This window comes from Emys orbicularis, chromosome 10, assembly GCF_028017835.1.
Source record: "Emys orbicularis isolate rEmyOrb1 chromosome 10, rEmyOrb1.hap1, whole genome shotgun sequence".
Taxonomy (NCBI): Eukaryota; Metazoa; Chordata; order Testudines; family Emydidae; genus Emys; species Emys orbicularis.
The window spans coordinates 11,218,342-11,238,708 of NC_088692.1; the positions used below are offsets into that span (position 1 = coordinate 11,218,342).

At 52.8% G+C, this 20,367-nt stretch overlaps 1 protein-coding gene across 1 annotated transcript; it reads right to left on the reverse strand.

Annotated features, from left to right (window-relative positions):
* Positions 1-2,617: 2,617 nt before the first annotated feature.
* Positions 2,618-19,720, reverse strand: LFNG (LFNG O-fucosylpeptide 3-beta-N-acetylglucosaminyltransferase). Its single transcript, XM_065412058.1, has 8 exons — positions 19,280-19,720; positions 7,366-7,414; positions 5,496-5,595; positions 4,922-5,075; positions 4,487-4,572; positions 3,875-4,040; positions 3,129-3,214; positions 2,618-2,684 (listed from the first exon to the last, which is right to left on the reverse strand). The coding sequence occupies exons 1-8, from the start codon at positions 19,718-19,720 to the stop codon at positions 2,618-2,620; spliced, it is 1,149 nt and encodes a 382-aa protein (XP_065268130.1).
* Between the last annotated feature and the right edge of the window lie 647 nt (positions 19,721-20,367).

Below are 20,367 nucleotides of genomic sequence, written 5' to 3' on the forward strand. Positions count from 1 at the left end.
CCAAATACTCAGGATGCAGTTCAAACTAGAGACAATAACCATGTGCCAGTGATCAGCAAATAGGCTGCTTTATTGAAAGCAAAGAATGATGGCTACCACAGGGTTTCCATGGTAACTATCAGGTGTAATTCCCTGAGAACACGTGTCATTTCTTTTCCAATCTATTTCTTTTAAACACATACTAGTTATGAAAAGCAGAGAGTGACGTTCCAGATACTGGAACACATAAATTAAGGTAAGTGATCGTTAGAAGACATTTCAATTTCATTTTCAAACAGATTCTCAGAAGGTTTTTTTTTTTCCGATCCACAGAAAATGTATAAAAAAATTTCAACCCTAGATCATTCTGAATTAACAAAAAAAACAGCACAGTAAAAAAAAATTACTGTCGCAATAAGATATTTACAGACGCACCCATTATGGGCCATTTTCACTCAGCCTCTCATTGGAAACATACAGTTCTGCCTTTGCCCACTTATCCATGCAGAGAACAATTAGCCCTCACCCACTGAGTGAGGAAGGCTTAGGTCAATGTTAGTGCAGGAGCAGGGGATTTGCACAAGCCAGGAGCGTCTGTCCACTGGAGCAGGTTATGCAGTGAACTACAGTTGTCTCCCTTCAGCTGCTGATCCTCCATTGACCAGAGGGGGCACTGTTGAGCAGTGCAATGCGCTCCTTTTCCCAGATGCTAAGGCCACGTCTACACTACCCGCCGGATAGTAATCGATCTATCGGGGATGCGATAAATCGATCCCCGAATCGATGCCCGTACTCCACCTCGGCAGGAGGAGTAAGCGGAGTCGACGGGGGAGCCGCGGCGGTCGACTTGCCGCCATGAGGACGGCCAGGTAAGTCGAACTAAGATACTTCGACTTCAGCTACGCAAATAGCGTAGCTGAAGTTGCGTATCTTAGATCGATCCCCCTCATAGTGTAGACCAGCCCTTAGTATAGAGCTTCCACAGCACTAAGGCCCAGATCCTCACAGGGATTCAAGCTTCTGACTCCCACTGCGTTCAGCAGGCTAGCAACCATGATCCAGCATTTATCTGGAGTCTCCAACAGGCCCCTAGCTACTGGGCCAGCCCAGAAATGGTGCTTGGGAGAAAGGGGTGTTTCTTGACAGCTGCTTGCCCAACTTCTCTCCTCCCCTCAAGCTCAGTGGTGAATGGGACCAATAGCTGTGGCAAAGACTTATGCGTTCAGGGCCTAATGCTGATCTCACAATAGCGACGGGACTAACTCCATTGTAGCCAGTGGAATTGCACCAGTGGGACACCCGCATCGGACCCTTAATGGCAATCCTCCCAATACTCTTTATTTACCCTCTGCCTGAGCACCTAATGCCCCCGGACAGACCCAGCCTGAATGTTTTCGCTCCACTGAACCTGAAGTATTCATTGGTATAGACAGTGCATTCTACATACGTTAATTGGCCCTGATAGACACTAGTGTTAGGGACAAAACATGTGTAGCACTTTTTCCCCTCCGCGAAGATGCTCCAGAGGCAAGGGTAAGTGGGCAGAGACTTTGCACTGAAGGGAGACGTTATGTCTCCATATAAATATAGCATAAACATGGACACAGCATGTATGCATCTCTTTGCAAACCCCCCCCCCACCCCCTTTATAAATGTCTTTAAATTATCCTATATAAATACTGCATAGCTTTATAGTACTGAAAATATTTCAGCGAGGCATAGGGAACTCCAGTGAACAGAGTTAACATTGATTCTCGGCTTCCACCACCAACCCCTCTCCTTGCTCCTCTTCCCCCAGCCTGTCTCCCTTCAGTGCTACAGTGAGCTGGGATTCGGAGAGTCCAGCTCTAAACACCACAAAGTACAAAATTCCTCCAGGGCATTTCCTGGACTCAGCTCCAATGTGTCCAGAGAACTGCCCCTGGAGCCAGCAAACTTCCCCTGCTCCCCCCAAAATACAGCCAGCATTGGAGGGAGGCAAGAAAGGGGAGCAGAGGGGTGGAATTAACCCCCCCTCCTGCCACAACTATTATCAATGAACCTTCATCTGAAACAGTATCCGGAGCCGAAGGATGAAGGGTTGGGGGAGAAAGTGAATGGGGTGGGTAGGTAGTGGACTAAAGCAGGTTGGGTTTATGGGAAGCAGGAAGAGAAGGGAGTGAGGGTTGGGCAGAATGGGATAGAGAGAACATTTAAAAGTAAAATTCCAGCGGAAAAAGAAAGCCGTGGCCGTAACGAGCCGGCCCAGGGCACACACGTATTCCACATACATTCTATGAGAATTGCAAACACTGCAAAGCAACATGGAGAGCCACGCAGGCTGGTGTTCAGGACACTTACCCTTCACAAGCCAGCCTGGCCCCTGGGCCACACGGGTAAGTGCTCAGGGCCTAGCCTTTCCCACGTACCCCCGGCCTGTCAGAGGAGGAGGCAGACAGCACCCCAAAAATCTGCTCTCCCCACCTGTAGGGGAGATGAGGGGCCGCACAGCAGCCTATAAACCACACACACTGTGCATTAGCACAGCAATAATAACCATTCGCCTCGCAGCAGGGAAATCACATGCACACATACAGGTCCCACAAGCCCTTCGGATACCAGGGAAACTTGGGACGAGGTTGACGGGGACATGCGTCTCCTAGTACACCACATTCAGGGGGCACCATGGCGTGTCTGGGTACAGCAAGCAGTGAATGGAGCGGAACCTGCAAGAGAGGGAAAAACCAGCGATCAGCACCCGAGTCAAGACCTGCTCACAACACTTACACCTCTTTCCCATAGCTGCATGCAGCAGCCGTGCGAAGGCTAGTTCTTTGAGGGTCTGTCTACACTGCAGCTCAGAAGTGGGACTGCAGCACGTGTAGACAAACCCAAACTAGAGCAAAGCTAGCTTGAGTAACGATCGCAGTGAAGCTGCACCAGCATGGGTGGTGGCCATGTGAGTATGGACCCAGGATCCTACACAGGCAGCTTACAGCTAGCCCAGGTACGTCTACAAGTGCTGCAGTCCCACCTCCTGATTGGCTGAGGGTCATTTCAACTGCTCTTTGCCTGCCTTTAAAGCCCAGGCTTCCTCGTTGTATGGGGGTAAAAGGAGGAACACGTCTGGTTGCACACGAATGTGGGGGTCTGAGGAAGACGCAGCTCACCTGGATGGATCCTCATCAGCGGAGAAAGCTCCCTTCATATGGATGGAATTCCTCTTGTTTTCAAACATGCCATAGCTCAGCGTCACCTGGAGAGCACAAAGGTGAAGGTGTTGCTAGGGCAAGACGCTGCTCTTGACAGAGGGGCAGCATGGTCCAGTGATTAGGGCACTAGCTGGGACCTTGGAGACCTGGGTTCCAGATCGTGCTCTGCCACAGACTTCCTATGTGACCTCGGGCAAGTCACTGCGTCTCTCTGGGCCCCATCCGTACAATGGGGATAACAGCCTTGCCCTGCCTCACAGGCATGGTAGGAGGGCAAATACATGAAAGATTGCAAGGCACTCAGACACTGTGATGAGGTACAGTAGCGAGGTCGCTGTCTCATTTACAGCACTAGAGAAAACCCCAAAGGAGAGCTCTAGCAGAGATAACCATGCCCCCTCCCGGGGGTTTGGAGCCTCCTTCCTGCTGAGGTGGTGTCATTATGGGTTCAATCCCAGGTTCTCAAGAGTAATTTCTTAAGTTCCTGGCCTTCCTGGCCCATCGTGCACTGGGGTAAGAGGCCTACTGCTCATTTCACACAGCTATCCTGGTTCTGTGCTCATGCAGGAACAGGTGAGAACAGAAATAACCCCGCTCCCCTGTTCTACCTGTGATCATTGCCAGGGCTCTAGGATCTGACTATGTGGCCCTTCCCTGGCCTCTGCACTAACTCTAAAGTGCTTCTTGGATGCAGCCAGGTTTACCTGTTTGTGAATTTCTGTCTTGGGCACCTGGTGGAGGTTCTCCAGGTGGGAGTGGAAGAGATTACTCCGGATAAGCTTCACTCCTAGCACGGACTCTATGATGTACCCGATGGTGCAGTCATCTGGCAGGCGGATCTTCTCTGCTGTGCTCATGAAATGACCCCCACTGTAGGAGACAGAAGGGAGCATGTGAGTTCACTCTGCACCGAGTTAACTATCCTCAACGCTGCGCCAATGGGTCCCAACCCGGAGTTGGAGACACGCCCTACCTCCTGATGGGGTGGGGGTAGGAGGAATTCAGCCTCTCTGCCCTGTCAAATGACCTCAACCCTGGCTTACAGAGAGAAATGTCTTTAGGACTAGAGCAATTTAGTCTCCCTCCTAGCTTCTTTGTGGGTCTCTTCTGAGCACCCAGCCGGATGATGTGGACTTCAGACCACTAGATATTGGGATGGAATCAACCAAGTCCACAAAGAGTTGGACTTCAGGATGCAGTTGAATTTCATTGATCTTTGATCTCCTGTATCCTCCTCCATCCTGACCTGCACAGAGGTAATCCAGGATTTTCTAGAAGTCTTATGAAACATCAGTGCCAAGTGCTGATCCCCTTACCTCGCCCACGGGCTCATCTTCAGCGCCAGCCCGCGACTAATACAGAAACCTGCTCCCCCAGTGGCAAACCAGAAATGAACAGGATGCTGCGAAAAAGACAGAAGGAAAACAGCGAGGCTTAAAACCAGTCCTTTTCCCTGCCTCCTCGTGGACTTCTTACTAATTTAGGCAACACAAAGAGAATTCTCCCAATTGTCTCGACTGCTCCCGGGTGGGTTAAACTGACCCAAACCTCCATCCCCACACAGGAGGCACAGCCAAGCCTGGTGTTGAGGAGTGGGTCCCTGTTAAAGTCCATCTCCATTCCGAAACGATGACATTTTTCAACATATCACCAGCTCAGTGAAAGCTGGAAACCCCCCTCTTTGGGCTCAGTTGGCCGCTGGACTTTTGCCTCCTGTTAGCCCTAGTAAACCCACTGTCCTACTCTCTTACCATCTTGTTCTCACTGATCCTCTCTGTGGCTTGAATGGGTCGGTCCAGACTAGGTTTGCCGATGTAGATGTCCTGTGTGTGGGGGTAGCCAGACAGCAACTTCACCAGGGTCCGGACATTCACATAGTTATCATCATCCACATGGCAAAACCACCTGGAGCAACAGAAGCAACCCAGTTAGTCCGGTAATACTCAGCACTCCCAGAGCTCCTTCCAGCAGATTGCTTTACAACAGTAGATAGCTGTTATCCCCATTCGGCACAGGGAAAATGAGGTGCAGAGAGTTTGAGTGATTTAATCAAGGCCACGCAAGCAGAACCCTCTCCTAACCCCCTGCACCAGTCACTAGCCCATTCTGGGGCAAGGCCTGTCCGTGGAAACGGAAAGAATCAGGCAGCCACATTGTAGCTGGTCACCAGGAGGCTCTGCAGCTTGAGTCCTCCCCCGCATTCCCAGCACTTTCACCTGGCCACACATGCAGTCTCATGTGTGTACAAACTGGCATGCATACGGACACACCCCACACGCACTCTCTCGCTCGCTGTCTTTCTCTGGACATTAATTTCCTTCTTACTTTCTCCCGGACTCGATGAACTTGTCGTATTCCACGGCCATCTTGCAAGACAAAGCCTGGCGGCTGTGGGCGGCGGAACAGTTGGTGTTGATGACATTGGCTGTGGTGGGAAGAGGGTGGGGGAGAGAAAAGGGACAGTCAGTCCGATGAGTCTCTCTCTCGCGCCAAAAACACAATCAATCTGCTTGAACGAACGAAACTGCCTGTCCACCACCCAAGGCTGCCCAGGAAGCAGAGGTGGCAGGGAACAGCCCCCTCACTGAGTGCAGGGTTCACAGACAGCAGCAGGGGCAGCTACTTTCCTCGCACATAAAAGGGAAGGGTGGGGCAGAACGAAGACAGGCCAGAAAGATGCCGACAATCCTGTTAGCCTCTCTGCAGCTGGCCCAGAAAGGCCAAGACCCCCCTAACCTACAGCATGGCTAAGGCCAGCAATCTCGGATCCTAATGAAAAGAATACGGCTGTATTTCACAGGCCTAGTCCAAGTCACTGCAGTGTTCTGTACCGGGACTGCATATCCTTATAAAAGGCTTGGCACGGCCCCTGTCTAAAGTATACAGCAGAGAGCGTCCTCGGGGGAAAAGCCTGGAGTCCCCAGGGAATTGTTTCCAAGGCTGTGTGAGATATCGGCCCTATCTGAGCACTACCCGTGCTAAGCACACATTGGGCCACCACATCCCTGCATTGCAGGGCTGTGCACTCAGCCCCCAGAAAGGGGGCGGGTGAAGCCTGTGAACTGGATCCTCTACTGGGGTCTGTTAGCCAGAATCCTGGCCTATTCATCCTGCATTTTCCCAGCACCGGCCACCTGTTATTTGCTGGGCCATCTCAAAGGGAATTGATTCAGGGCCTGAAAGGGAATCATTTACATCAGAAGAATAGGGAGGGCCTGCCCCAGACTCGAGAGGAGGGGCTGCTGAATAAACACTCACTGAGTAAGTCCCTTTCCCGCCCTCTGTGGAAAGCTACTTGGGTTCTAGTTAATCACAGCGCTCTGATGGGAAAAATCCCTAGAAAGGCACCTTGTTGCTCTCCCCTGCCTCAGAAGGGAGACACAGGATCAAACCGCTGCAGGGCAGATGGCTGCACTGACCGCTTTACCAAGGGCAGGTGGGGGAAGGGACGACGGCAGCATCGTTTGTGACCTCCATTATCTCTGACAGGGGAATCTCAGCTGGGTATCTTCCCCAGAGGCCACCACTGTAACAAACCGCCTCGTTCTCAGAGCAGCGTTCTCCTCCCCCTGAGATCCTCAAGGGGGCGCCACCACTGCATTCAATTTCTGCCCCGGCCTTGAAAGCCACCACCGCATTCAATTTCTGCCCCGGCCTTGAAAGCCACCTCCTGAGTCCTGGCTTGGAGTAAGACCAGGCCAAAGGGCACAGTCGGGGTGCTGTGAATTAGTAAAGGGGACGGCCAATGATTTCAGTGGTGTCACACTGACATAACAGAGGCCCAGACAGCCACAAGTGCCCAGCACCCACCAGCTCCCTTTGTGACACACAGGGCCAGCTTTTTCAGAACAGGTCAGCACCCAAACTGCTCAGCTGTTTCGAAAATCTGGTGCCAGCTGTGGGCGCCTCTGAAAATTTCAGCCCAAGTGCAAAAGTTGGCCCCTTTAAGAAAAGTTTTCTACCATCTAAAGCTCCCCCCATCCCACCCCCCAGATGGTTTAGTCCCCTCGTTCCTGAAATCATGGAGCGGGAGGGAGGGAAGTAACCTGGGAGGCTGAACTAGTCCAGCCTCAGAGAGCAATGACGTGTGCATCTTGCGCTTACTGCTGGATTCAAAGAGCCCACTGAGGTGCCTAAACTTCTACCAGGCTCGCGCCAGCCAGAAAGGAGACCAGAATGGGATTGGTTGACTCACCTGTGCGTTTCTTCAGTTCCTCATCCTCCCCATCGGTGAAGATGAAGGTCTGAAAGAGACGATAACACGTCATTAGAATTGACATAACACGGGCCTGTGGCTTTGTGCCTTTCCCCTGGGGGAATTTACTTCTGCTGCATTCCATTTTCCAAAGATTTCCAGGCAGCAGGTGCTGCTGGAGGAAAAGGGCCTGCTACTGACCATGGCTATTGCCCGACCACCCTAACTGCGGGGTAGGAAAGGGCAGAAAGTGACTTCAGCACTATCAAGGCCTGCTGGAAGGGGGTGTTGATCAAGCTTTTTGTAATGGTTCTGTCTTAGCTGCACTAGAGGCTAAACCATTCAATACCAATCAAGGGGTCAGGGGGAGTGGGTGCTTGTCACCCATTTCTTCTTAAGGCCCAAACCTTAACCCTAGATCCAAGCACCCCTGAACTTGGAGGCAATTTGGAGGCCAGCTCTGTGGCTCCAGCCCATCTCTGCTTCTCTTTAAGGAAGCTATTGGGTTAAAAATCTCAGCCTAATGAACATATTGATCACAGCCCATCATAGAGCTAGGATAACAATCAATACACTCATTGGAAGTGGGGAAGAGGGTGGGCACTAGGGCTGTGAGCTGGGATCGCTGGACTGAAGGAAATTTTGAAAAACGGTAGGATTTGAAGGATCTCAATGAAACACACACAGCAAACTCCTCCCTGACAAGAGGGAAAGGTGCCTAAGGTTTCACCCTGAAAGCAGGTGTTTCCCCTTAAAAGTAGCTGGGTGAGATGCACACCCGCTGCGCCTTCCTCTGCAGGGAGCCAAGTGTCCTCATTTTAATCCCCCTCTCTGCCCACCCCCTATAAAAAAAATAAACAGCACAGAAGGCCTGACAGGGAAGCAAAGGGTTAAAGCTTCCCTTCCCACAGGGGAGAGAAAATGGAAACTCTGTCTGCACCGCCTGCTTCCCAACCTCCTCTGCGGTGGAGGTGCTGCCCCCCCAGTTTGAGCTGCAGTCACAGTTACTTGGGTTTCACTGTGTGTGTCTGCCCAGATCTCTGGAACGTCATTTCACTGCCAGGGCCCAAGTGTGTAACAACATGGGCCTTCAGCACAAAGCCACAGGGCAAGGGGCACAACCTAAGAATGCAGCGGAGGCAGCCGCTTGCAAGGCGGTGGCCTTAGTTTCTTTAATTGTGTTGAGTTTTCCATGATCTTGCTGTTAAACTACAGCATATGCTGTGAATAAGCACCAGTTAGATGTGGGGTGGAGAGGAATGTGGGGCTGAGTGGAGGGACCTACAGTCACATGTAATGAGATGCAGCTGAGCTGTGGCCTCACGTAGCGAGACAGCATGCTAAGGAGCCACTCTTGCTCCCATTGAAACCAGTGGGGTTCTGTCACTGACTTCAGTGCTGGCTCAGGCCCTGAGGTTCACGCATGGAACTGAGTCCTTTCAAAGGCTTGCCCTGCTCAGCCCACCTGGCTCTGCTAAACAGTGTGTGCACCGGCCTCTGCATGGCTATAAGCAGGTGTGTTTGCACTGCTTGCCCATGGTGTGCGGAGGCGGCCTGCTGGCTTCATCCCACACCTGTGTCAACAGCATGTGCCCACTTGGCTGTGTCCCGGCACCCTGAGCTAGCACCTCCGCCCCCTTCTGAGGCCTCCACGGCCCGTCTCATAGCCTTTGTTTATTGAGCTGGAGGTCAGGTGGCAGCAGCTGCTCCGCTCTGGCACGAGCCCGGCTTCGCCCAGCTTGCTGGGGCCGGGGTGGCAGCCTTGATCAATGCAGCTCCCTGCACCTGTCTGTGTGCTCGTGTGTGCAGAGCGGGGCGCACCTCCACCCCTGCACTCAGCCAGCTTCCCAGGTAACTGAATCGCCTTCAACTGCCGCTTGGCCTGGTGCCCAACGGCAAACTCCCCACCCCCCCCTCCTCCCCCAATTACCTGAGCCACCTGCCTGGCTGCACTCCCTTATTTACATAGCTAATTCTCAGCGTATGTTGGCTGGCTCCAAGGGACCATCTTACTGGTTTACCCTGGACTTTGGGGGGGGGGGGGGGAATGGGGAGGAGGGAGGCAATAGAGGGGGAGGGAGGGGTGAGAAAGCAATCTCAATCAATCAGCGTGTAGCAAACAAAGCCAGAGAGAGAGAGAGAGAAGAAACCACAACCAGCTGCCAAGCGCTGTAAAAACCAGACACGCACAAAAGCGCAAAGGAAGAAAGACAAAGAGAAATTGGAGGGGGGGGGGGGGCAGAGGCCTGGGAATGATGAATTACAAGTGAACTGGAAATTCATCGCCACCCATCAGTCAGTCCGGCCCCACAGTGGGCTTTTTTTGTTCTAGAAGTGGGGGACAATAGCTTGAATGCGTCTGCCTGACTTTACTCAGTCCAGGAGAGTTAAGCAGCAATGTGTTTGCTCCCCCATTAGCATACAGCTGGGCTGGTTAACTCGGGGGAGAGGGAGGGGAAGCCAAGTTTGTTTGCTCAGGTCCCCGGGGCAGGGAAGTGGCTGGGAAGAGCAGACATTACAGGGCTCCTGAATGGAAGGGGGGGGGGGGCTGGGCTCTGGGCTCACTGGGCGGTGGTTGCAAGTGGCCTTTTTGGTATAAGAGAATAGAGCTGATCTGAGGTGTGAAAGCCAAACTGCCAATGAGAGCGTGTAGTCATCAAGCAATTGCATATGTGCCAGTGCTTCCAGGAAAGGCACAAGATGGCTCGGACAGACAGCACCTGAGACCGGGGGGGCGGGGGGGCAAGAGTGCACATGGGCTCTGCTCCTTCCCTGAGAAAGGGGATCCCGCATGGGGGGAACCTCAAACAAAGGGCTAGATGGTGTTACAACGCCTAAGAAGAGTTTGTTACGCAAAGCAAAATAAGGAGGCTCAACTCTCAGGGTTCACAGCACTAGCTGCTCAGTTACAGGGGCCATGGAGGAATGTCCCTTCTCATAACATGGGCTAACAGGCATGGGGCAGTAAGTTGGAGGGAGCGTCATGGAGGGCAGGGCATACGCATCGCCTCGCTGTCAGTGTCAGGAGCAGGATGCGGCACTAGTGGTGGTATGGCCCATGCTAGGTTCGGGGCTGGGGAACGGGACAGTATGACTTGGCACAAAGGCAATCGCTCACCTGGCCTTGGGGGCATGGAGGGAAAGGGCAGGCAAGAGAGACACACTGGGGCTGGGGCCTTCTCCTGATTGAGGGAGTCTATAGAGCCCCCACCCCGAGGAGGGGCGAGGCCTGTGGCTGCGCCGGCATTCTGAGATGAGTTTGTTTGGTCTCAGTCACGGTGACCGCCAAAGGTGTGCACCCTCCCCCCGGCACTTGCCTTCCCCTCTGCCCAGTATCCATTTAATCAATCTCTTTGGAATGTGTCAAAGGGGGCCAGCAGACGGGGGCGGGACACCAGAACCCTTGCAGGATATGCCCACTGGGGATTTAATACAGAGGAAAATGTTTGCTTGATTAGATCAGGAACACTGTCTCCAGCAACTGTCTTTGCCTGCTCCGAAAATAACCCCCAAACTAATCCTCCAGCTCAGCTGCTATAAATAGACCAAAGTGGACATTTGTTTATTATTAGCCAGCATTGAAAGTTGTTATTCTGATGATGCCGCCCCTCCCACACACAGGAGACAATATAACTATCTCCTGGCCTCTCAGAGAAGCACTCTGCCATTCCTCCTGGCAGGCAGGGAACTGCACGGCCCCTTGGAAGGAAACTCCGGAAAGTCAGCCTGCCCGCCTGTCTCCCTGCTGCCTGGGCAGGAAGGGTAGAGCCTGCACCCAGCCCTATGTGATACCTCGGAGGGACTATCTCGCCTTTGCAGGTTCACCGCCTCCCACCCCCTTCCTGCATCTCCGCTCTCCGCAAAGCAGGAACCCAGCCAGAAGGTTCAATTAAAACCAAAACAATGACAGCCTCTCTCTTTTTTTTTTAATTAGCTTGTCTACATTTCTTGTAGATGAGATCTCCCGTTCCTGTGACCTCCCCCCCTCCCGGGCAGGTTTCCAGGATCCACTGTAGGACACAGGGCTCTATAGGCAGGTCAGCTGGGAGGAAAGATGTCTGGGGAGAATGGAAGGGAGGAAATAGACCAGAAGAGAGGAAAAGTGGAAAAGAAAGGGGGATGGGTGCGTGTGTGTGTTTGCTGCCAGGATTACAACAAAACCAGGGGATTCGCTGCCTCTCAGCAGCACACTTCATCCTCCTTGGGCCTGGAGAGTCCCCTCTTTAAGGCAAAAATAACAGGAGTACTTGTGGCACCTTAGAGACTAACAAATTTATTAGAGCATAAGCTTTCGTGGGCTACAACCCACTTCTTCGGATGCATAAGAAGTGGGTTGTAGCCCACGAAAGCTTATGCTCTAATAAATTTGTTAGTCTCTAAGGTGCCACAAGTACTCCTGTTATTTTTGCGGATACAGACTAACACGGCTGCTACTCTGAAACCTCTTTAAGGCAGTTATATTCTCAGATCTGCTGTGTGGTTAGATATTCAATGGATGCAGCGCCCCATCCTTAACACTCTCCCCTTCAATTTAGATCCTCTGCTCCTTGTGCCTGCTGGGCTCTTCATTGGAAGGAGACTGGGGCTGCGGGGGTGGAGGCTGGGCATAGGTAGCACCATGCCCACAACACTCAACTGCTTGCTTAGATTAAAAGCTTTTCTAGTCTCTCTCTGCACGTCCCAGATACCCGAATCTCCAGCTGTGATGCTCAGGTCACCCTCACAGGAAGAGAGCCAGGGCATATGCACAGCTGAAGCTCTCTTGCTAAACCACAACAGGACCTTGCACATTCCCACTGATGACTTGAGACCCCCCAACACGTATTTTGAAGCTGCTAGGAGATGGATACAATGAAAAGCCAGGACAGTGCCTCCCAACATGGTCTTCGTTCGTTGGGCAGCCTCATTTAACACTTGAAGAGCCTTCATGGGGATCCCAGCAAATACACAGCAGCAGTGCATTGTGTAAAAGCCACAGTGTCCCAGCCAGAGGGAGCTCACTACAGCGTCTGCAAGGAAATCTTTGGTGATAGGTGGGGAGATGCTTGATTTTCTGTGTAAGCCGTAAGGTGCGAGGATTAGTAGATGCACGGATTAGCCTGTGCACACGTACGCACACAGTGCATCTCAGCTCTGAGCCAGATTCCCCTCTCCCCCCAGTGTAACTCCCCTGACTTCAGTGCAAGATGCTGGACCTGAGCAAAGTTACTCCTGATTGACAGTGGTATAAATGGGAGGTGAATCAGGCCCTGTAGGCCTCAGCTCGATCGTGAGTTGCACCTCCCTAGATCTAGGATTCAGTTCCATAAATGTCTGGAGGACCAAAGCACAGGCCAGCCTGCTGTTAGCGGGCAGAGGTGCTCTGTGAACGCTCTCCCTTCCCCACTCATTCAGAGGCTCTCTCTGGGCATTGGTTATAGCTGCTTCTGCTTTAGGAGAACAAGGAGTTACATGGCTCTTTTCTCCCCCACACTTAAGTCCCCTTAAATTGGTAAAAGAAAGGGCTTTGTCTCCGCTTGCTCAGTGGCTGCATTGTCTGGCCAGGGACCCTGACTCAGGACACACAGGAAGCCTCATTGTTCTAAAAGCTGCAATTTAAAGAAACACAGGATGCCAAATCCTTCTCCAACAATAGCGGCCACCAAAGAATAAGGCCGGGACAATGCACTTTACCCCGCCAGGTTCCTTAAACTGCTGCATAACGGGGCTTGGAGAGACACACCAGGCCACTGGCGTGCGCCTCCCCCCCTTGTTCTGTACCACAGGGATTTGCTAGAGGAACTCCGCTCCCAGCACAGGGTGCTCTATCTGTTCTGCTGCTGTACAGCATGTCCTGCCCAGCCTGGCCCAGCTCCCTGCATGGGGGAAGGAGAGACTGCCAGTCCAGACTGTCACAGGGGGGAAAAGGTTTTTCCTCCATTTCTCTTTTCTTAGTGACTCACTTCCCCTTATTTGCAGTGAAATCCTAGCTCAGCCCTTGCAGTTACTCACAGCTCCCTGGCTGATCTTACTTGGTGACGAACAACAGCGTGGATGGCAGGATCCAGCCATAAGGCTCCTACTCCACCCACCTAGCAACCAGGGAAAATTGGTCCCGACCATCTCTTTTCTTGGCCTTTGCCCAAGACCGAGTCTCAATTTTATTGCATCTTAAAATGGACCAGAAATACCTACAGGGATGACACAGTCTCAGGAGACAAACGTCTGTGTCTTACTGCTGACCCTCTCCTGCATCAATTGCATTGAAAACAGGAACCAACGTGATGCATGTTGCACAAAGGACCTCATGACCATCCATTGCATAAATCTCATCCTTCCCTTTCCCGGTACTGGTGTCATTTCCCCTTCATCATGCGTGACGCTTGGCCTGATCTTGTAAGGGGCCGAGCACCGTCAGCTCCCATTGAACCCAAGGAGAGCTCAGGTGTATACAGCTTCTAGGGCCCAGGCTGGGGTTATACAGTCCTTGGAGCAGGGGCTTGCCAGTGTTATGTGTCTAAAGCACCATGCTCTCCTGCAAGAAAGAATGCAATGACTTTAACCTGGAGGACCGTACCTAAAAGGAGACAGCCCTCCCTGGCCCTAGGATGTTTCGGGGGGGGGGAGGACACCTGTGCGCATTGGCTGATCTGACAGGTGCCAACGGTGTCATTTTGAAATTGGCACTGGGAGGATCGCAACAGGTTTGGCTGGATGGTTCCAGTTCATTGCTGTATCCTCCAGCTGGAAAAGTCACTACTCAGGGGAGGAAGGAGGAGAGAATTAGCAGCTGGAACAGGTTCCTGCCTGGCTTTTGTCCCCTTGCAGCACATGTTTACTGCAAACAAACACAGCTCAAGCCCTGATGGGCCAAACAGCAAGTACAAAACTAAACAAAAAAAAGGCAGTTGGGGAGAAAGTCACCAGCTCATTTCAATGATTAGTTTGATGGTCCAGGCCCCTTTCTTGCCTAGCTGTCTGAGCTGTGACTTCCCCCTGCTGCGGGGGCTGTGGCTGGCTCAGAGACCCCTAATCTCAGAACATGATCCTTTTAACGGACAGGAGCCCGTGAATCCTGAGGTTAGAAGGCATTCCCAAACAGGAGTGGAGCTCGCTCTCGCCCCTTCGCTTTTCAGTAACAGGAAGAGTCCTCCTCTCTGTAATTTAAAATGCTATTATTTTTAATAATCCCCCTTTGAACAATGAGCTCCTTGTGCAATTAGGGACCCACCCCTCTCTCCCCCCAGCTCACGCTCCACACGTGTCTTTCGCAGACTTATATTTCAAGTGCTTTTATTGAAGTCTGAGTAGAAATACCTCATTGCTTGGGGCATGCAATTAAGAGCATTACACGCCCCCAGATCATCGGGTGTCCAAGGATAACCCTGCCCTCCATTTAAAACAACCACCATCTCCCATAGAATACACCCCTGCCTGGGAGATCTGCTTTCATACGGGCCTGAGCCTGAGCAGGAATGAGCATCTACAGCTCCTGTAGACATCAGCTGGTGTTGCAGGGGGCTTAGCACCTCCCAGATTCAGGCCCCATATGTGTTTGTCTTTAACCTGCCCAGGTTTGAAGGGAGAGGAGCTGTGCACTTAACCCAGGGAGCTGTCACTCCCCTCTGGACGGGAGCTGCCACTCCCCTCTGGACGGGAGCTGCAGTGGAGTGGCCAGAACTGGCTTGGCGTAGCTCCAACAGCCCAGTTCCACCTGCTGGGTTGGACAGAGCCCACACCTGTGTTTGGAGTGTAAACAGGACACAGAGCTATACTTGCTGTGTACACATGAATGCATAAGGCCCATTGGGAGCATGTCAGCACACAGCACACCCCAGCAGGCCGTTACCCCCGAGGACAGGGATTCTGGCCAAGGTGCTAGGAAAATTTGGGAACTGCCTGTGCCTCTCTGGAAGGTAAACACATTCCTCTCGAGTAAACTAGCTGGAATAGGTATCAGGACCTGCAATTATCTGCCAGACTTCTGGAAATGAGAATATCCTTGCAACAGAGTTAATCACGTTGCTCTTCCATGCATCTCCTGGGAGCAAGCCCACCAAGCTGCTTGGAGAACATTCACTCGGGGCCCTGTACAAGAAGCGTGGTCCTTGTGCAGTCCTGTCACTGCAACTCCTCAGCCGGAATTCCAGGGGGGGGGGGGCCTGGATGAACTTGCATTTATGATTTTTTCACAATGTTGGGGCTTTTTTTTTTAGTGCAAACACTCCCCAGACCACTCTGCTGCATGTAAAGTATTCAAAGTGCTGAGTCAGCCACAGCTGCAAACTCTCTTCAAAAGATGCTGGCGGGGCGGAACAACCTCTCTCCAAAAAAACAGCCTGTCTGGGCTAGCTCATTTGAAGCAGGGGACTAGGTGCAGGATTGGGGGGCAGGGGTGAAGCCAAGGCCTACCCACTGCTCAGATAAAAGGAGGAAGGGGGGGGGTCCCTACCACGTGATATCATTGCAATATCTTGGATCAGACAGAACACAGGAAACTGAGGCTATTGTATATTGAACAAAGAGTATCCAAGAAGACAACACAATAGCAATTCCCCCTTCCTATCATCTCTCCAAACTGGAACCACCTGGCAAATTTAACCCCTTCTCCCCTATTTTACTTAACCCTTTAGCCGTTCATTTAAAAACAGACATAGCCCTGGGTGTAATTACAAAGAGGAAGGTTCAGATTTTGATTCAGAAGGGGAAAGGGGGGACGGACGGACGGACAGGGAGGGTTGTTCTCTGCTTTGGCAGAACTAGATGTGTTTATTAGCCAAAGGGGATTCTGGGCGAGTCCCTAAGAATTTCCACTTCTGCCCTGCAGCCAGGGTGCAGAGTAACATGAACGCTGAGAGGCTGTTGGCAAAACAAAAGAGAAAGCTGGTCCAGGACCCAGAGAAGGGAGGCCTGACTCAGACTGAGAGCCATACTTTTAGCACAGGCAACTCCTCAGCCGAAAACCCCCCTTTACCAATCCAGAGCATTGTTCATATGAAGCACTGAGCTTCAGCCAGCTCTCTCCCCAGGAGAAGCTTCCAGCAAAAGTGCAGAGCCCGAGGGCAGGAACTCACCACTATACCACCCACACCTCTAGCCCCCCCCCCCCCGCACACTACACTCTAAGGTGCGCAGATAGACCGTAAGCGAAAGCAAAAGAGGAACTAACGGTTGGGGAAGCCAGGGTGCCCCAAAGTTGCTGTTACAGGGCTTCTTGGTAGGAGAGGAAACTGTGCAGGCAAGAGACAGATTCGCTTCCCTGCGGCCTCTCTGGAAGGGGGCAACAAAAGCTGTCAGGCCCGTTGAGATGGAGGGTCAGTTTCCTGGTTACAGCAGCTAGGCCAGTGAGGAAAGACTGGGACACATTCCCACCACCCCCTCGCCAGCTCGCTGTCCTTCCTCCTGCAGGAGTTTTCAGTAACTTCAACTCTCTCTCTCTCTCCAAGGCTTGTCCCTCAAGTGCTGTACAAGAGCATCACTCAGCAGCTTGTCAGTTGGGCACCTCTCTGAGCTGCAGCCCCCCTGGCTTCCTGGCCCTCATCTCTAGGCAACCTGACCTGGACACTGCAAGCTCCAGCTCCCCGGTTCCCATGGAAAGCACCACACAAGAGGCTGTGAAGCCTTTTCTCTGCGCTTGGGAGAAAAGAGGCTTTGTTAGCTTGCCCAGGGGGACAGCGTGAGAGCTGAGACTCAGGACGCTGGGAATCCAAACGGACAAACGAAACAAAACAAAAACCCAGAAGAAAGCCAGAGTCCATGAGAAAAAGAGAACAGCCATTCCCAGGATCATCTGTAGGTGCTCAGGGCATTTATCCACCTCCAGCCCACCCCCCTTCCCAGAGGCTGCAGAACATAAAAGAGCAGCTAAGAGTTTCCACTAACTAACCATGGCAGGGAGAAACGGCAGAGCCACTGCCAGGCCTTTGAGATCTCCGGAGTAAAGGAGCAGGTCCACTCCCATAGAAGCCAGCGGCACTCACAGTGACCTTACAGCTTGTCAGCAGCAATGTGTGACTGAAGTGTCCAATGGAAGTGATGCCGTAAGTCTGCTGCAAATTATTCCTGAGTGAGAAACATGAGCCCACCTCACCGCATGGCAGGCCCAGAGAGAGCCCGTAAGGAAATGGGTGAAGATGGAAGGGGATGAATTGGGGGAGAGAAAATGGGAAAGTCTCATTCAGTTAAGAACAGGCATAATCTGCTTGGAAAGCTGTTTGATGATCAAAATAATTCCAGAGTAAGGAGAGCAAATGGCAAAAGCAAGTTTCCTAAGGAAACAAGTGGATTTACTTTTTTTTTTTTTTTTTAATAAAGTACTAGAATAATGGATAAGACACTGGTGGAGAGTGAGAGACAATTGGTCACGAATACAGGAGGCTTGGGGGGAGAGGGAGAACAGATCAGGGTGGTGGTGAATTCTCTCAGCCAAAGTATGTACTGGTGGCCAGACTAGATGACTAATAATGGTCTCTTCTGGCTTTAAGCTCTACGAAATCCCACAGTATTTCTGGTTACCAAAATTCCCACCCAAACGGACTGTATTCCATAGCGCTCTCAGCCCCAGAACCTGGGGTCAGCTGGTCTCTCCCTCTGTCTGTGCATTTTGAGCACACCCACCGCAGCAGTATCTGGGTACCAGAAATCTACCCAGTACCCTGCAAATGTCATCGTAATTCAGACTCGGCCTCGCACTGAAGTATCTAAGTACATGCCTGGCTTCTGAGAGGATACCACAAGAGGAAAGACATCTCCTTAGGCACCAGAGCCAAGGTGCAACAGTCTACAGATGTTGGGTTCTATTCCTGGCTCTGCTATTGCAACTTTGTGTGTTACTTTCCCTATCTGCAAAACTGGGATAATGTTAGTCACCCTGGTAAAGTGCTTTGAGATCCACTGGTGAAAAGGTGCTATAAGGTGTTATTATTACTGCCTAGGCTCTATATTCAGGTATGGGCCAGATGGTGCCCTCTGAAACAGAAATGCTACTTCCCCGCCATGCAGGAGTTGCTGAGATATCCTTGTGAACAGGCTTTTAATGCAAGTGACACTTCTCTGAAAATGCTGCTTAATTCCTTCTTTAAATAGTGAGCTGACAGCCTAGACATGGCTGCTCCAGGCGAAGAAAAGGGGTTTGATTCTTGCGGGGTCCCCCCCCCCAGCAGTCTCTAAACAACCCTGAGAACTCTCAGTCCCCTCCCCTTTTCTTTATGCTAAAGAGCTCTGGACTTCAGCCTCTGTTTTACATCTGACAAGTCCAGGCCAGCGACACAAATTGCATTTCATGCTCCTCATCCCCAGTCTCCTGGGGGTGGCGGGTAGAGGCAGCGAGATGGGGAGGAATAAACAGGCACCTGATCACTGAACACAGGGTCTCGTTAAAGATCCCTGCTGCTGAGAGACCAGAGCGGCTACGCTTCAGAGGCACTTTAACCCAAAGGCTCCGGAGTGTGTAGGGCCCAGGCCCAAGGTAGGAACGCGTTTCAGAGCCGATTGTGCCGGTCAGCTGTGCAGGGACACTGAATCCATCAGGATGCACCTGAATCCTCCAGCTGGGGGAAGCAGAGGGCCCCTGCTGAAAAGAGGTGAAACTTCTGCTTCACGTTAACTCCCTGGGCAGGCCAGGCTGGGGGGGGGGGGGGGGGGGAAGATGATCCTCCCAAAGCCCCCCCTCCAGGTTTGTCAATAGAGATCAATAGCAATGGAGGGAGAGGAGGGTGGGGCATTGCTGGAATGTGCCTCAATTTCCCTTCCCCGGGCCAAGGGCGGGAGGCTCTGCTTGGAGGCGCTTGGGCGTGCAGGCACTAGCCAGATCATTAGTGCTTCCCAGCGCGGCCTGGCACGGCTCCCTGCTGCTCCCGAAGGCTGGAGAGCAAGCCCCGGCCGCAGGCAGGCTGCAAACCCCCCGCGCCCCACTGGCCCCGGCCCCGCCGCTCACCAAGTCTCTGTTCCGGGAGATCCAGGTGTCCAGCAGCAGCTCCAGCCTGGCCTTGTGGAACTTCTTGGTGGTCTTCACCGCGATGAAGACATCCTGGGCGGTGATGTCCTCCAGGGCCGGCCTCGGGGTCCCCTCCCGGCTCGGGGCCAGGCTGCCGGCGTCCTGCGCCTCCCGCCTGCCTCGGCTCAGCTTGCTGAAGTAATCGGTGAAGCTCTTCACTTCTCGGGGGGCCAAGCCGGGCTCGCCCTCCTGCAGCTGCGGCTGGCGGGGCAGGCCCTTCGGCTCGCCCGGGCTCGCCAAGCTCTGCAAAGCTCGCCTGCCCCCTTCTCCTCCCAGGTCCTCCACCTGCCGCTTCTGCTGATCCGCCATCAGGACCAAGAGGCAGGTGAACATGCACCCGACCAGGAACAAGAGCAGTTTCCTTCCGCAGCTCTTCAGCATCTTACCAACCCCTCACTCGGCTCAAGGCAACGCTGGCTGCACACAGCTGGACTGAAGCGACTCTGCCAATGCCGCTCCTGGTGACTTCCAGATCAGCTGCCTCGCTAATCCCTGGCAGGTGTCACCGCCTGGTGCTATGCCTGGCCCTCTGGCCTCGCTCTCTCTGCAGCGACTGCTCCAGTCCGCCCGCAGCTCAGCGGCAGCAGCAATTTAAAAACTCCTCTCCCCACGCCCCCAGTCCAAACTCCTATGCCAGGCTTTCTTGGGGGGGCGGGGCTCTCCCAGGCCGCGCCCCTAAAGGGGCGGGCTCAGAACGCAGCCACTGTCCTTTGGGCAGGGCTCCGCTCGTTCTTCTTTGGCGGCGAGTCTCCCACGTGGGCGCGCTGCAGGGGGCTGGGAGCAGAAGCCACGGTACTAGCCCGGCCATTGCCAAGTTCTCCCTTATACACCAGGCAGGTTGAGATGCTGGTCCGTGACACCCTCTCTTGAGACAAAGCAGGAGCTGCGCTTAGTGGGTGTTTACAGACCAGCGCCGAGGTGCTGAGCTAGAGAGGGAAGGTTGTTGCAAGAGCTTTTTCTCTCCTGGCAATGCCATTTTTAAGGCAGAGTATTTCATGGGCATGGTCCAGAAACTCCAGCCCTATGCA